General features: G+C 35.8%; 1 protein-coding gene across 1 annotated transcript; it reads left to right on the top strand.

The window, feature by feature from the left end:
- Positions 1-115: 115 nt before the first annotated feature.
- On the top strand, positions 116-17,803 carry LOC137408387 (solute carrier family 22 member 18-like). Its single transcript, XM_068094900.1, has 12 exons — positions 116-154; positions 495-581; positions 1,316-1,455; positions 1,753-1,850; positions 2,140-2,285; positions 4,762-4,894; positions 6,103-6,203; positions 9,348-9,443; positions 10,597-10,709; positions 13,167-13,268; positions 13,903-14,023; positions 17,300-17,803. The coding sequence occupies exons 1-12, from the start codon at positions 133-135 to the stop codon at positions 17,455-17,457; spliced, it is 1,317 nt and encodes a 438-aa protein (XP_067951001.1). The 5' UTR covers positions 116-132; the 3' UTR covers positions 17,458-17,803.
- Positions 17,804-18,420: the final 617 nt, after the last annotated feature.

The following is an 18,420-nucleotide window of genomic DNA, read 5'->3' as shown; positions in this document are numbered from 1 at the left end:
TAAATACAACCCAACATGAAGGAGTTACCTCAGAATATTTTCTGTGAAACCCAGCTGTTGAAGAGAAAACTTATATTTTTAATCTGATGTTCACACCTTTTATGCTTTTAGATCACTGATAGAACCAAGTACATGATGACTGAGGCTGATACAGGTGTGACCACATATGTGCAGTTTGATTAGGTTTTTCTCACTAATAATTAGGCATGCATCATTAAAACCATGTATTTGCCATACTCTGCTTGCTCAGGTTTGTCATAGTAAATTTGTTTTGCTAGCAAGTATCAGAGGACTTGTTTTTTTATTCAACTTATACAGGTGAAGACAATAACCAAAGTATATGTTTGCTTGTGCTAAAGATGGTCTGCTTTACCGCTAAACATAATTTTCTCTAAATATTTTTAGAGTTACTAAAATGCTTGTTTTATCCAAGACTGCCTGGACATGTAATCATTAACTAAATAGCAAGTAATCCACTTTTACCCTTTCTTCAGGTGGCGCTCTGCGGCAGCGAACCCATATGTCAGATGCTCCAGAAGGTGAAACATCACCTCCAACAGCTCCAGGAGAAGATAGTAGAAGTACGTGGAAACGAAAAAACTTGAGTCCTTGTGTATCTATAAGAATAGCTTGAGTTCTATCAACTCTTAGCAGCATAAACACCAAACCTACCAAAAAAGATCTTAAAACTAATCAATCATCACTTGTCACCTGAATAGTTTATTTTTATTATATTTCCAGCTACTGGCAGTTTCATGCATTTGCACCCCTCAAAATGTGCTATTATAATAAATGCTAGTGAGTATAGGTTATGAACTAGAACAATTAAAAATGTGTTTTTCCACTGTAATATCCTGTTATTAAGTGGTTTTTCTACTGCAGTATCCTGTTATTAAGTGGTTTTTCCACTGTAGTATCCTGTTATTAAGTGGTTTTTCCACTGTAATATCCTGTTGTTAGGTGGTATTTTGGAGGGTAGGTATGGATGAATTCGTATTTAGTTGTTTTATATAGGAAGATTTGACCTACATACTAGAGACATGCTAGTACAACCTGAGGAATGTAAATGTGTGAAACTGCTAGTTGCTGGAAACAAGGATAACTAGACATTTAAACTTTAATATGCTCTATATATAAATAATACATATAATAATTACAAATAATATAATTTAGTTTGAAGAATAGTGTGCATTTAGCTTTCAGCAACTTTCAGTTTCAAGGATGCGGAATATTGTAGGGTTGTTAAATAGACTGTTTATCAGTCTTTAATTATAAGGTTAAACCTTTGGTGAGCATTTCATTTTGCTTTATACAGGGGGTGCAGAAGCTCCGGCTGACACACAGGCAGACTATTCAGTCAAAGAGGATTTCTCCAGCGTATGTGTCATACGCGTTGTTCAACTCAATGTTATTCTCTATTCCACATGTTTCTGGATACAACAGTCATGCTTTCCTGTAAGTTCAAGGATGCTTTTCTTGGCAAGCTCTACATGGCCTGCTTTCATAAATGGCACTTAGCCCTATGTTCTTGAGTATTGAGTTTAAACTTGCTTAGTTGGAGATAGCATTGTGGGACTACCCTGACATAAGGGTAGAAGTTGTCTACTCATGAACCTTGATCATTATTAGCCTTGCGTGATTAGGTTTCTTCATAGGCATGGAATGAGCTTATATGAAACTTTTTTGAATTTCAAATAACTAGTGACTTGAATACGTTCCCTGCATGCTAGAGATGAAGAGTTACCTTTGCAGTATTTGAGTAAGAAGCTAGGAGTGGACAACATCACCTATGGATATCTTCAGACAGCATTTGCCGTCTTTCAGCTTGTTGGAGGCCCTCTCTTTGGCAGGTAATTCACTTTTGTAGTCATCCTTATACAACTTCAGGTGCTCAAATGTGTTCGTTCGTGTGTCAGGAGTGTGTGCACAGACTTCCTGTGGTCTAGACTGCAACTTCTCTAACATTTGTATGAATAACTAACTAACATAACTAAACCAGAGGGAATATCTAGGCCATGCATCTTGCACTTTTGAAGGAATATTTATGATGCTGGGCATAGATCAACCAATCAGCTTTTTATTGCTAGTTCTCTTTAAGAATATTTGTTAGCTTGGGCTCAAATGAAGTATTTGTTGCAGATTTGGGGATCTGATGGGAGCCCGGGCTGCTCTTACTCTAGCTTATGCTAGTGGAATCCTTACCTATGGCGTTCTTGCTTTTGCCTCTAGCATCCCTATGCTTTTCCTCTCTCGGGCTATGTCTCTTTTTCTCGCTTGCATGCAAGGTATTTTATCTATTTCAAAAATATACAAAATGTTTACGAGTTTACAACTTTTCACTATACAGTGAAACATGGATAACTCGCCCTCGGATATAGCGAACACATGGTTAACTCGAATGGATTTGCTTGGTCCGTTCCCACGCAATGATAAATGGCTCTATATAACTCGAACTCAGCACTGTTAATTCGAACTGTTTTTTGCCCTACGGCTACCGAAACGGTTGCTATCGCTTTAGAAAATCACTTTATTCCAAGCCATAGAGGTAAACCTCAACTTTTCGTAATTCATAGGCGTCGTTATTACCTCCATCGGCAAAATATTTTTGTCAACGACTTTTCTAAAGGTTTGGTGAAATTTGATTTATACTGCTATACGATGAATAGCACGGGCTAGCCGGGTCACGCGCGCAAGGATTTTCGCCACGCACATACAAAACAAAAACAGCTGTTGTTTTTGTTTTGTATTTGCGTGGCGAAAATCCTTGAGTGCGTGACCCGGCTAGCCCGTGATGGCTTTTCCGACGTTGATTCCGTGTTGAATCAACGTCGGATGGTTGAATGTTTAAAACGTCTTAAAAATTGTTGTAATTAAACGTATACGTTGTCTTAGCTAAAAACACTATTCATCATTTGACCTAAACACAGAATACGTGTGTACATTCAATAAGTATCCATTCAAAAAGCGTGAGTGATATACAATGTACCGTAAAACCTCGTAAAACTTTTAATTGAACTGCCTCGGAGTGTTGCTCTTAACGAATCCCAGGTAAAGTAAGGTAATCTTTGCATAAACTTCAAGAAAAATCGGCAAAATTGATCGTGGGTAAAATGCTCAAAAGAAAAAGATGTCTTTTCTTTTGAGCATTTCAGCAACGATCAAGTTTTGCCAATGTCAATCTAAAAAATGTCCTGGCAATAACATCACCTCAAACAACAAACCAATCTCAAGTGATAGAAAAATCTCTATACTTTTTGATAAAACGTTTTAAACTTTACATTAGAAGCATTTAATTTGAAACAAGCCATTTGTGCTTTTGATTTATATTGTAGTTTATATATGTACATGTATCTACTAATAAATAAGTAAATACATGGACTTGTGACAGTGCTCTGATAACTTGAACGCTCTGATAATTCGAACACTTTTGCTCGGTCCCTTGAAGTTTGAGTTATCCGAGTTTCACTGTATTTAGTTTTACTTTATTACATAGTAGTTGACTTTCACTATTTTTACCATAAAGACAGTATTGCTACTATGATGGCTTTTAAAAACAAACTTCGAGTTATTTATACCTCGTGAACTATATCTGCAACAAGATGCAAATCAATCAGTCAATTTTGACTTGTATCATGACAGCTTGAAACAGTGATAAATGAGGATACAACTCCAAAACTTTCAGTTCTGAAGACTAATCAGTTAGTATGACACTGCATCACAACTTCCATATTTTAGATTCTTTTTGAAATAATGTTTCTGTATTTTTTACTTTACCGTTAATGTGTAGTATTGTTAGCAAGGTTTTCATGCTATATGCTTAGAGAACATTTGTGACATGGGTCTTTCTTCATACACATATTGTAATATAAATTACTGTATTTTGTTTAGCCAAATTAACAAGAAAGCTACAATAAACAAAAAATTGTATGTTTGAAATGAAATTGATGACTATTTGCATTACAGGTTTCACAATTCATTAGATTCTAGAGAAAAGGCAATGAAGCCATGGTTTTTACATATGTCTAGTCAGTCGAGGGTGTTTGACATGTCGGAGCTGATTACTTTCTTTACAGGGAGCGAAAGTTTATTGAAAAAATTGTATCATTTCTGCAAAAGTGAATATAGAGTATGGTTTAGATTTCTTTAACATTTGTTACTCATTGGTATGGAAAGTATTCTTAGTCTTTCTATTTGCATAGTTCTGTTTGGTACCTTTTTAGCCCTTTTGTATATCATTTTCACATAGCCGCGTATAATGAGACTGCAGTCGGGAACACAGCAGTCAAACCACAAGCATTATCGTTAGCTTATACCGTGGTAGACTACAGGTTACTTCTGTTTTTTCCAGAGCAGATATAGAGGATTAACATTACTAGTCTAAAATGCTTCATAATAATTTGAAAATGTTTCAATCCCCTGCATGAGATGAAGTTAGTTAGGTTTGAGTTTGTCATAACTTTATATAGACGAGTACGCTGACAGTGCAGTGTACCGTGAGAGGTTGTCAGGTGTCATAACTATGTGCATAGTTATGGGAAGGTGGTCGAGTGGTGCAGTTGGTAGCGCCCTGAATTCAAATATTGAGGTTCAATTCCCGTGCGATGCAATATTTTTTCCTAACACCCTTACCGTGACTTCAGACAGACACGGCTCTTATTATAGTAAAAATTTGTTTGATTGGTCGAGGCAGGTGTTGGAGACCTTTGTAGCTACAGAAGTAGGCCAATTTCATAGTTTAAATGTCAGTGGTTTATATCGCAGGTAGTCAGATGGTCATAACAGATATAGTAGCGCCAGAGAAACGTGCCGATGCGCTTGGAAAACTCGGGCTATTCTATGGTGTGGGAATGGTGATTGGGCCTACCCTAGGTGGACAGATTACACAGAGATATGGGTGAGTGCAGCAAACATAATGCTCGCTTATGATCATCTGTGTAAGCACAACAACAAAAAGCTGTTACGTAGCATTAAGTTGCAATGATGGCACCTTCCCTTCGCCACCAGCCTTCATTGCCCCGATGTTACACCCCCGTAGCACAATGACTACAACCAACCTTATGGCAGTCCCTACTTCCAACACCTGTGCACAAGCCAATAACCGCTCAGCACTACACGCTGCTACACAATGGTCTTGTCTGCTCAGACCACACACCGGCTTAGCAAGGCTGGGCAACTCAGTAGTACATGTTTTCCTATCTTTTACCAGGTTCTGTCTCAACAGTGATTCGCTGTCCTACATATAGCGAGTCCTTCTAGCCAGGCACCCTGACTGTCCATGCATGCCAGCTTCTATATTATTGGCTAATCACAGGAAAGCCTCGCATATTCACATATCATACTGTCTCTGTCTGTTTTACTGTATCTAGTGAAGCTCTTCTCTTGTTTCTACACTCGAGTCAGCTAGGTTTCAGATGGCTGTAATACCTGAGAGCATGTTGGTCCAGCTGTTGTTCAATTGATTCTTTACAATCTTTATTACTTGGCTATGTTCAAACATCCACAGGTCTCTATTCCCAAAACAACCAATAGAAGCGTTGTGAGTTTTATAGCAGTTTGTTAAAAGTTGCAGTGAAGTTGTCTGCTCTTAACAATTTGCAGGAGTCAACTAACTGCACTGGTTGGCTTAATATTACAAGTGATAGGTGCAACTACTATCATGCTTGATTCAAAATTGTAGAACTACTAGACTTTGCTTAGTTCTATTTATTTGGCATCTACTTCTATAGTCAGCAGTTTGGGAATCATTTTTGCCTCGCTGATAAACTCGCGTTTTAAACTGAATCAAACTTGAGAAAGAAGAATTGTATTCCTCTGCTATAGTTAAAACGAAAAATGTCATTTCCTTGTTATAGTTGAGAATAAAGAATTGTATTCCTCTGCTATTGTTGAAAACGAAAAATTGCATTCCCTTGTTATAGTTGAAAATAAAAATTATATTCCCCTGCTATAGTTAAAATTAAAGAATTGTATTCTCCTGCTATAGTTAAAAATGAGGAATTGTATTCTCCTGCTATAATTAAAAATGAAGAATTGTAATCTCCTGCTATAATTAAAGATGAGGAATTGTATTCTCCTGCTATAGTTAGTCTCATGTGGTTGTAGAGAAGAAGCAGCTGCTATGACTGCAACAGTTGGCTCTCTGATTAGCATGCTGACTGTAATATATTACATTCCTAAACATGTAAAGCATGTCAGAACAGAGGGTAATGTATGCTATGGTTACATACTGATGTATAGAATAGTAATAATACATACTGATGTATAGAATAGTAATAATACATACTGATATATAGAATAGTAATAATACATTTTGATGTATACAATAATCATACATACTGATGTATAGAATAGTAATAATAATACATACTGATGTATAGAATAATAATAATACATACTGATGTATAGAATAATAATAATACATACTGATGTATAGAATAATAATAATACATACTGATGTATAGAATAATAATAATAATCAACTGTGTTGGGCTGTTATATACGTTACAATTAACCTTCATATGTTGTTATGTACATCAGCGGCATCCAACCTTTCCTTATACCTCCTGGCCGCTTTCAACATTTAGATGAACCAAGCAGGCCAAAACACACGCAAAATCTGGAGGCAAATATTTACATTATAAGGCTGAGCTGTAGCCTGGCTCACAATGTCACACAAATAACCGGAAAAGCTTTTAGTGTCCTCTTAAATTTTGGCTCATTTTACCTGGAGACGTGCTTCAGAGATGCCTTAGTGAAAGACAGCACAACGGGTGGACATACGAGAGTCCATAAGCATAAGAGAGAAGAAGATTAACAAAATATTTGTCTGGCTTCTGGAAAATATCAAGGAGATCGAGACTGGGAAGACGTTATTACACCTTGTCTATTTTTTAAAAGTTATTTTAATATTATCAATATAGTTTGCCATTTCAATGAACTTTAAAAGATCGGCAGCTTCATGAGGCAGCTTCACAGGCCGGATGTAAGCTGTAGGTTGGGTAATGCTGATGTACAGGATAACTCACATTAAACCATAACTGTCATGTACAACTTTTATCGTATTTTCTAGGTAAATCAGACACGCTGATTCCGATTTTGTGCTCAAAATAAAGATTGGTTCACTAACCTTCAAAGTCATTAAGGTTTTTTAAAGTGTTTCAATATCAGTCTCGAAAACAACACAATCGGCATAACAAGCTCCGTCCATAAATATGTGATGAAACCTAGCTTTTTCAGGAACGGAAGTTAGGAAAGTTTAGTCCGATTTGGAATAATGGAGATGGGTGTCTTAAATCCCATTATTATCTGATTCCAGCCAGTAAAGTAATCTCAGTCTTTTATGAAAGGTATATAAACTACAGTCAAACATGGATAACTCGTCCACGGATAGCTCGAACACATGGTTAATTCTAACGGTTTCTTTGGTCCGTTCCCACGTAATGATAAATTGCTATAGATAACTCGAACTCAACACTGTTAATTCGAACTGTTTTTTTGCCCAACGGCTACCGAAACGGTTGTTATCGCTTTAGAAAATCACTTTATTCAAAGCCATAGAGGTAAACCTCATCTTTTCGTGATTCATAAGCGTTGTTATTACCACCATCGGCAAAATATTTTTGTCAACGACTTTTCTAAAGGTTTGGTCAAATTTGATTTATACTACTATACGATGAATAGCACGGGCTTGCCGGATCACGCGCGCAAGGATTTTCGCCACGCACATACAAAACAAAAACAGCATGTTGTTTTGTATGTGCGTGGCGAAAATCCTTGAGTGCGTGACCCGGCTAGCCCGTGACGAATAGTTTTCCGACGTTGATTCCGTGTTGAATCAACGTCGGAATGTTGAATGTTTAAAACGTCTTAAAAATTGTTGTAATTAAACGTATACATTGTCTTAGCTAAAAAAAAACTATTCATCGTTTGACCTAAACACAGAAGACGTGTGTACATTCAATAAGTATCCATTCTAAAAGCGTGAGTGATATACAATGTACCGTAAAACCTCGTAAAACTTTTAATTGAACTGCCTCGGAGTGTTGCTCTTAACGAATCCAAGGTAGAGTGAGGTAATCTTTGCATAAACTTCAAGAAAAATCGGCAAAATTGATCGTGGGTAAAACGCTCAAAAGAAAAAGATGTCTTTTCTTTTGAGCATTTCAACAACGATCAAGTTTTGCCAATGTCAATCTAAAAAACGTCCTGGCAATAACATCACCTCAAACAACAAACCAATCTCAAGTGATAGAAAAATCTCTATACTTTTTGATAAAAACGTTTTAAACTTTACATTAGAAGCATTTAATTTGAAACAAGCCATTTGTGCTTTTGATTTATATTATAGTTTGCATATGTACATGTATCTACTAATAAATAAGTAAATACATGGGCTTGTGACAGTGCTCTGATAACTTGAACGCTCTGATAATTCGAACACTTTTGCTCGGTCCTGTGAAGTTCGAGTTATCCATGTTTGACTGTATTTAAAATTGCTCGCAGCTTGTTACATGATGTTTAAATGGGCTGAACGCCGAAAAAAATGAGCTCAAAAAGCGTGGTTTTATCACAAGCTAGCGTTGTTATCGCGCTTTTTTCAGCTCAGTTTTAAATATGCTTATTATTCTTATTATTATCAAATATTATTATTTAAATAAAATTATGTTAAATAGCTTCTTTATCTTTCGGAAAAGACTGAGATTATTTTACAGGCTGGGTTTAGATAATAATGGGTTTTAAGACACCCATCTCTATTATTCTAAATCGGTCTAAACATCTCTAGCTTCCGTTTCTAAAAAGCTAGGCTACATCACGTATTTATGGGCGGAGCTTGTTATGCCGATTGTTTTGTTTTCGAGACGGATATTGAAATGCTTTAAAAAAGCCTTCATGGCTTTGAAAGTTAGTGGACCAAATCAGAATCAGCGTGTCTGATTCACCTAGAAAATACGATAAAAGTTGTACGCGACAGTTATGGTTTAAAAGTGGTTGAACTGTTTATAGTTGGTCAGGCTATACATATATAGGCATATGTTATAGGCATAGGTATATATGTTTATAAAAAGATCTTATATTCAAATAGTATGTTGGAATATTCTCACAAAGTTTTCACACATTATTATAGTTTTCACACATAGTATTGTAATATGTACAGATTAGCTTCCTAATGGTCACATTTAAGAAAGTTTTTATGGTAGGCTCAAATAATTTGATCTAATAATTTTGGGAACAGTTGTCTTTGTGTTATAGTTAATGCAACTTGTTGGTGCTGTTAACAAATTTTTACCCGCTCTGATAAGTTGAAAAAACAGCTGTGTTAGACTGATTGATGTTTTGTTGTTTCACAGAGCAGAGTGTAGCCAATGTATTCAGCTTTGGTGAAATTGCTCGGCTCATGGCCAATAGAGAGGCAGCATTTCTACTCATCATCAAAACTGTTGTCGGTGAGTTGTAACTATTATAGAGTATGATATGTTTTTATATAAAACGAAGTTACTTTGTAGCAAATACTGGACAAAGTATAAAGTGGATTTACATACTAACTTGTTTGTTAATTTACAACTTTAAATTGTGTTCTGCCTTCACATTTTGGTGAAATTGTTTCGCTCATGGCCAATAGAGAGGTAGCATTTCTACTCATCATCAAAACTGTTGTCGGTGAGTTGTAACTATTATAGAGTATGATATGTTTTTATATAATACAAAGTTACCTTGTAGCAAGTACAGGGCAAACTATAAAGTGGGTTTACATACTAAATCGTATGTTAATCGTACTAAATACATACTAAAACTTAGTTTTATGTGGGATTTTAGTATATATACATAATATACTATTATACATATGTATGCATAATATATATATATGTACATAACATATATAATGTATATATAGTATTAGCAGTACTAAATTGCTAACTAAAGAAAATTCTACACTGAAAAAGGAATTTTTATGAAGTAAAATCATATAGGTAAATGAGAAAATAAGTTGGCTAAATGTCACCATAAACTTGTTTGACGCAAAAGGATTCTTCAGGTGACGGAAGACCAATGATTAGTTTAATATCTTTGGTTGGTATAAACATCAGACAGTGATTCAACAAAAGATATAAATATATTAGACATCTAAATTAAAATTGATGGCTATTAACACTACAAGTTGTTTAGCCCTTGTAGCAAGCAGACTTACGTGCTTCTGTTTTAATGCAAGTTATATTAAGGAATCATAATAAACAGCAAAATCATGTCTACCGCTTTGCTTCATCACTACAAACCTGCACTAACCACATTTTCCAACAAAATGTGATCATTTAATTAAAACATTAATATGTAAAACACGGCTTTTGCATAAAAACTGCATATCAGTGTTTGTAAGCTGTGTTTCAAGTGATATTTTTAACAGATGGTTTTTATGTTAAATGGTTAGACAAGAAATTAATCCTTCTATCCTTTCAACAAATTGTTTTCACTCGTGTTTTTTGTATATATCATAACATATGGAAAATTGTCTCTATATATTTCTTTTCTAGTGGCACCTGCTGAAGTGTGTCCATTGATATTAAATATTAAAGTTAGTGTAGTTCTATTGTTTTCTTGCAGGAATTCCTATTGGAATACTTCAAAGTGTCTTCTCTCGTGTGGCCATGACTATATTCAACTTACCTGCTGATTACAATGGCATGGTCATGTCGTATGTTGGTATTGTAACCATGGTGAGTATTTCTATGGTCATATTCAAGCATATAGATGAGGAATGTCTTAGAAAATTGGATTTTTTAGGGACAGCATTGACAAAGCTGTGATGTCACAAGAAAACTCTAAATCTTTGGATCTGATGGATAATGAAACTTCAGTCACTGAAACAGGAACTTATTTGGCGCCATTGCCATTCACGTTGAGACCTAAGTTCTCCAACAGCTATGTCAGGCCAAGCAGAGACAGCATAGGCTGTGCCGAAGTTTTATGAAATACCTCAATATCAAGGAATAGTACATCATCTTTGTATGTGACCTCATCGATCTAGAAATCGCTGAGGAAGTCGAAGCTTCAAAGCCTACGCAACCAGGAAAAGTTTAGTACATTCCACATTTTGCAGTTGCCCATCTGCAAAAAAAAGCTTGACATGACATTTGACTGCAAGGCTTCGCTCAATATCAAGGCACATCATCAAATGACACTCTTTTCCAAGGATCTGACAACAAGAACAGTCTGTTGGAAATCGTTGGCGACTTTTGCAAAAAATCGAATGCGGTGAGCTGTGACATACAGAAAATGTTCTACAGTTTCTTAGTAGAACTCAAGGACTGAAACTAGATTCATTTTTTCTGGAACAGCAAAAAAGAACAGTAAAAAACAGTTCTGTATTCTTTATTCTGTACAGTTAAAAGTGTACAGAATAAAGTTACTTTTGTTTGTATCATGTCTTTCCCAGCAGTGACTGGCTACCTATGGTCTTAGACGAATAGCTCAAGACCACGACGCAATATCTCCAGAGGCTGAAAACTTAATTCGCAATTACTTTTATTTTGGTGACAGTCTAATCAGCCCTAACACTGAAGAAAAAGCTATGCAGTTGATCACTGGAAATTCGTGACAGAGAGAACCTTGGATTTAACAGCTTGGCATTACTTGAGAGTAAACATTTTGTTCATAACACAAATCTTTTTTTAGGTAATTGCCCTGAACAACATGCTTTTGGTCTGCAATGATTTTCCAATGATGACTGCTTAAAATTCATCAACAACAGCTAACAGGGAGTTCAGATACTAGATGTGGAATTCTTTTGGTTATTGGTCAACTCTATGATCCTTCAGGACTTAGCACCATTTAATGTCTTAGGCAAGAACATATTCCAAAAAATCAATAATTTGTATCCATGCTGGGATTATCCTATGACTGAAGACATTGCGCAACAATGGAAAAAATGGCTGGAACAGCTTGTACCAAATTGAAGTTGTTTGCATCTCAAGATGTCATAAGCCAAGAAGCTTCGAATCTGTTTAAGAACAGAACTACATCTCCATTGTGATGGAAGTGACCTTGGTATTGGAGCATGCTCATACTTGCATTAAATCAATGACCAAAGACAAGCCCATATCGGTTTAGTGCTGGGCAAATATCAAGTGACTCAACCAAAGGAACTCTTCACCACACCTCTGCTGAAACTGATGTCAACGTTAATGCCAACACAGCTGAGGATACCTCTTTCTAAAGAGCTCAACCTAATTAATGATTAGGAATTCTATTGGATAAATTCGCTGGTAGCCACCAGACGAACCAACAATGATATAACTCGGTTCAGTGCATTTGTGTACAATAGACTTGGACTCATCCATACCTGCCTGGGCAAGATACAGTGGTTTCCTGTGTCTGGTGACCAGAATCCAGCTGATGTTGCTTCTTCATCTGGGTGAGCTCAGCAGCAAAATATGGCTCTCTGAACCAGAATTCCTGAATAAAAAAGAGAGATACCACTGTAAGCAAATTCCAATGTCTTGTTGGACTCTACAGAGCCAGACTTAAGACAGGCAACAAACCTCGTAAGTCAATTAAAAGCGTTTCATTAACAGAGTTGCTAGGTACTCCGCATGGAACAAATTGAAACACATTGTTGCCATTATTCAGAACATCTGTAAGATCAAGGACAACAACAACTGGGCTATTGCACTGCATACCCCAGCTAATCTTAAAAGAGCTATGAATACCTATCATTGCTAAGGTTCACCAGAAAACTTGGTGAGAGAGTAAAAAACTTGTTCAGTCTAAGTTAAGATGAAAACATCCTGTCATCTTACCAATGAAGTATTATGTGTTAACACTTATTACATGAAGCTGATCTCACGAAACATCAGGAGAAGAGCATGATGCAAACAAAGATAAGAACTTCTGACTTCTGGATGGCTGGAGCTGGAAGATTAGGAAAATCTGTCATCCGCAATTGTGTACCATGCAAGAGATTCAGGGGATACCAGATGAACAGTTAAAGGCAGATTTACCAAGCGATTGGCTTGAATCTACTCCACCTTTAGTGCGTGTTGGAATGGACTGCTATGGTTCTTTTACTTGGGATGGACAGCACGAATTTTTCTGTAACCAACACAACTAGGAGCATGGTGAGACAATTCTTACATTGTAATGATAGTTTAATTCTTGACCTTTTTGTTTTGTAGCTAGTACAAGGAGTAGGTGTTGGAATACTTACTAAGAGGTACAAGGACCTCTCACTGATGAAGTTCAGCACAATAATAGCTACATTCGCCTATATACTTGTGGTAAGTTACAACCTCCATTTTGATTAGTTGCTCTGTTTGTTACTTCTCCGGTTTAGATTATTTGTTTAGTGTTTTATGGTGAAAATAAGTCGAATATTTGGTTCTAACTAGTGGTTAGTTACATTATGCATTTGGTTGTAATAGATAGGCTGTATCCTTGAAACTAACAGCAGCTGAAAGCTATGTACAGGCTATTTCTTAAATGGTATTTCCATATATGGGCAAAGAGTTTACTGGTAGATTGTCTGGCACTTGGCTCTGACAGGCATTGATCATGAGATGAATTGCTTTTGTTTAGTTCTCCAAGTAGTGTTTACCACTATGTTCACTCTAAAGTGGACTACAGTATATTATAAGTAGGAGAACCAGGCACCATTTACCTAACTTGTCACTCCTTGTGCAACACTGACTGATGCTAGCTAAGTAGTTGGCACCTTATGAAGTACTATATCAATCTTCTGGTCCCATAACTTTCTCATTAGAGAAAAGTCCATCTTTACTAGAAAGCATACTGATATAAACAACAGACTATGAACTTAACATATGTGTTTGCTGAAGATAAGAGTAGAATCACAATTACAAAGGTCAGGAAATCTTCACGTTTAGCATTGTCATATCAACTCGCATCTTGCAGGCCCAAGTTACTAGTATTGAGCAGTTCTGTGTGACTATGCTGCCACTTATTGTGGGGATGACAACTCTTCAAGTGGTAATAAGTGCAGCTATAACTAAAGTCGTAGATCCCAAGGACACAGGTAGGTCAATATTACTAAAGCATGTATGAGTGGCATCTATTACATTCATAGATCATGCAGCTAGCAGTGCAAGAGTTCTTGTAACATTTTAGTATGATTACTTGTAGCATTCATCTGAAAATACACATGGTGTTTTTAGCTTTATGGAGTAAACATTGTGTGATGAAAACTCCCATCTTGGAAATCGTATTAATATTTAGTTTTCCTATCAGATATGTCTTCAAGCCAAGTTATCAGTGTATATAAATACTGTAGAGGCTCCTACAATGTAAATTATCTGTTCTGAGTATGTTTATGTACCTGCAGGGTTTTATGATATACGAAGCGTAAAATACATGTAAATAACCTAATCAGTACCAAAATCCTCCCAAACTCACCCGCTTCCTGCAAAAAGAAAAACCCAAATTAACTTTTTAATGTAATGACTGTGGTGTTATGTGGTGTTATTGGTTTGTATCTGCAACTTTTTTCTTATCACTTTCACTGGGACTCTAACACACTCTAACACCGCCAATGCAGTTACTTATTACCTGCGCGTTATCAGCACATCTGATGATTTTGCACAGTAGACTGTCAGAGTACTAGTTTATATAATAGAGATACCCTTATACAGTAGACGCTCCTAAAACGTAAATAATCCATTCCAAGAACGTTTATGTTATAGGAATTTTACGTTATACAAACAGTAAAATACATTTAAATTGCCTAATCCGTTCCAAGATCTTTCCGAACTCACCCCTTTGGCGATACAAAAAAAAAAACTAGACTTGATGTTTTAATTTGTTGGCTGTATTATAACTGTAAGATTATCAGTTTGCATCAACAACTTTTCTCCTTTTTCTGATCAATTTCACTAGTTTTATAGCCTATGATTGCAGTAATTTTACAATAAGTTGATGGGGAGCGCACATCTTCGACGTTCTTTTACAATGATTTGCTTTTTTTTTTTTCAAACAGTAAAGACTATTCTGCAAAGTAAAACTAATAACAAACATTTTATACGTTTAAATCGCAAAAAATAACAAAAATATGTTTTAATACAAGTAAGCGATGTCTACCTGTTCGGCGTCTATCTGTATTTGTGGGTAAAGGTTAAGATAAAAGATAATTTTCGACAATCGTCCCTACTCATGACATTCAGATTGGTAGACCGACTCTGTAACACCCGCAACAATCGATTGTTGCCTTCAAGTATTTATTAACAATTGCGCAGCTACCTGTTTTCTGTTTTGTCGACACATCTAGCGATCTATCACGACAAACTAGAATGTCATAGAAGTTGTCTATGTAATAGATATAACGCTATGCGTACGTCGTTTTTTCTTACTAGTGCGGCGAGATATGTTACCATTCAAATCGAATTTGAGAAGTTGCCCCTACTTGACGCTTTGCGTTATATGGATTTTTTACATAAAACTTTGCATAATTTTTTATGTTATCTTGAATTCACGTTATAAGAAGTATACGTTATCAGAGCGTATGCTGTATGTCGTTTTCTCTCCCAAGTGCTGTCGGATAGAAAACGCTACTTTTTACTATGGGACTCTCGTAATTCAAATCAAATTTGAGAGCTTGCACTAACTTGATGCTCTACGTTATGTGGAATTTCTCATGTTATACGGTGCAAAAACATTACATAAATTCTTTATATTCGGTGCAGTTACTTTAAAGGAAGAAGTTTCTGCTGTATTGATTATAGGAGTGTCTACTGTATTGATTATATGAGTGTCTACTGAATTGATTATAGGAGTGTCTACTGTATTGATTATAGGAGTGTCTACTGTATTGATTCTAGGAGTGTCTACTGTATTGGTTATAGAAGTGTCTACTGTATTGATTATAGAAGTGTCTACTGTGTTGATAATAGGAGTGTCTACTGTATTGATTATAGGAGTGTCTACTGTATTGATTATAGGAGTGTCTACTGTATTGATTATAGGAGTGTATACTGTATTGATTATAGGAGTGTCTACTGTATTTGTTATAGGAGTGTCTACTGTATTGATTATATGGGTGTCTACTGTATTGATTATAGAAGTGTCTACTGTATTGATTATAGGAGTGTCTACTGTATTGATTATAGGAGTGTCTACTGAATTGATTATAGGAGTGTCTACTGTATTGATTATAGGAGTGTCTACTGTATTGATTCTAGGAGTGTCTACTGTATTGATTATAGAAGTGTCTACTGTATTGATTATAGAAGTGTCTACTGTATTGATTATAGGAGTGTCTACTGTATTGATTATAGGAGTGTCTACTGAATTGATTATAGGAGTGTCTACTGTATTGATTATAGGAGTGTCTACTGTATTGATTATGGGAGTGTCTACTGTATTGATTATAGGAGTGTCTACTGTATTGATTATAGGAGTGTCTACTGTATTGATTATAGGAGTGTCTACTGTATTGATTATAGGAGTGTCTACTGTATTGATTATAGGAGTGTCTACTGTTCGATTATAGGAGTGTCTACTGTATCGATTATAGGAGTGTCTACTGTATTGATTATAGGAGTGTCTACTGTATTGATTATAGGAGTGTCTACTGTATTGATTATAGGAGTGTCTACTGTATTTGTTATAGAAGTGTCTACTGTGTTGATTATAGGAGTGTCTACAGTATTGATTATAGGAGTGTGTACTGTATTGATTATAGGAGTGTCTACTGTATTGATTATAGGAGTGTCTACTGTGTTGATTATAGGAGTGTTTACTGTATTGATTATAGGAGTGTCTACTGTATCGATTAAATGAGTGTCTACTGTATTGATTATAGGAGTGTCTACTGTATTGATTATAGGACTGTATACTGTATTTATTATAGGATTGTCTACTGTATTGATTATAATAGTGTCTACTGTATTTATTATAAGAGTGTCTACTGTATCGTCAGATTGTTCGCATCAGTATCTGGCTGAGTCTGTTCTTTAGTCACAAACTCACTCTCTCTCAATTAAACACCATCAAGCATTGAACTTTGTGAAGGATTCTCACCCTATTATTAGCTCTGCTGTTTACTTCTCCGATGAGAATGTCATCAATCTAATTTCATTGTGGATGTTGTTTATTTTGTTCAACATCGAAAAAGCCATTTACTTTGAGAAATGCCTTTGATAAGTTTTCAGGTTTCCATCTCAAATATATCATAGTGAGAGTCATATAAGTGTGAAATATGGTCAACTAGCTTACAGAAACTAAGAAATGGCAAGCTATTTGCGTTCAACTATTAGCTTTTTATCTACCTTCTTATGCTGGCTGACGTGATCTGTTTTAGGGGCTATGATCGGCCTTGGCATGGCCACCAATTCACTCATACGCACTGTTGGACCAACACTAGGAGCATATATGTTGGAGATCTATGGCTATAGTTCTATTGGATATTTTGGAATGATTGTGTGCGCGGTTGTAAGTGCCTCACTGTTTAGGTACTAAGGCTATGCGGCCTCTAGGTAATCGTATCAAAAATGACGGTTCATCTTGTAGCCTGTGCTCAAGTCATCTTCTATATCATAAAAACATCATAGACCGCAGTAGACTGGTGGTATTGTATCACTAACGATCTCTCTATGAGTGACAATGTTCCTGTTTATATAACTGAACAGAAATACTTGTTTACCTGGTCAATTATTTACATGTAGGTATTTTCCCTGGTTTCTGTATCTGTTGAATACTGTGCTAGTGCTATGACTTTGTTTTGACATTTCAAAAGTTGCTGGTTAAACATTTTCATGAACCACAGGCTTAGTAAAGAGAATGCAATGTTGAAGAGACCACTGTCTTTTCATTTTTCCCCTTTTACTGCAACAATAATTGAAACTCCTGGCACAATTCTTTTTGGATCACTTTACTTTGACCACAAGCTTAGCCTTTGGTCCTTGGGTGCTAAAATTTATAATTTGTTGATCTTATAGAATAGGTAATTTATTCATTTGTTTATATAGGGTCATTTCTTCTGCCTTGCTATGCAGCTCTGATACCAGTTATCAGTACTTTTACGTTCTGGAACAGTACAAATTTGCTCTTTTTCTACTTCCTACCTGATTTTATTGAGTTCTTTCATTGAAATTAATTTCATTCCAAATAAATGCCAAAATCTTATTGATAACCAAACTACATTCACCATCGTATTTTTCAGTTTATGAACTTTCTGTTACTACAACCTTCAATTCACTGTCCTGACTCTTCCACAATACTATTAGATTACCTACTGTTAAAGGACATTTGTTTAACTCAACAATTCTTGATTTCTGTCTTTCCACTTGTCTTTTCTTTTGCCATGTAATGAAAACAGTTACACATACAAGCTTAATGATGTTATTAAATTATTTCATTTATTTAGTTAAAAAGATTTTAAGATTTCTAACATCATGACAGCCTGACTCCGCCCACTAAGTG

This window comes from Watersipora subatra, chromosome 11, assembly GCF_963576615.1.
Source record: "Watersipora subatra chromosome 11, tzWatSuba1.1, whole genome shotgun sequence".
Lineage (NCBI taxonomy): Eukaryota > Metazoa > Bryozoa > Gymnolaemata > Cheilostomatida > Watersiporidae > Watersipora > Watersipora subatra.
This window is presented reverse-complemented; position numbering and strand designations above follow the sequence as displayed.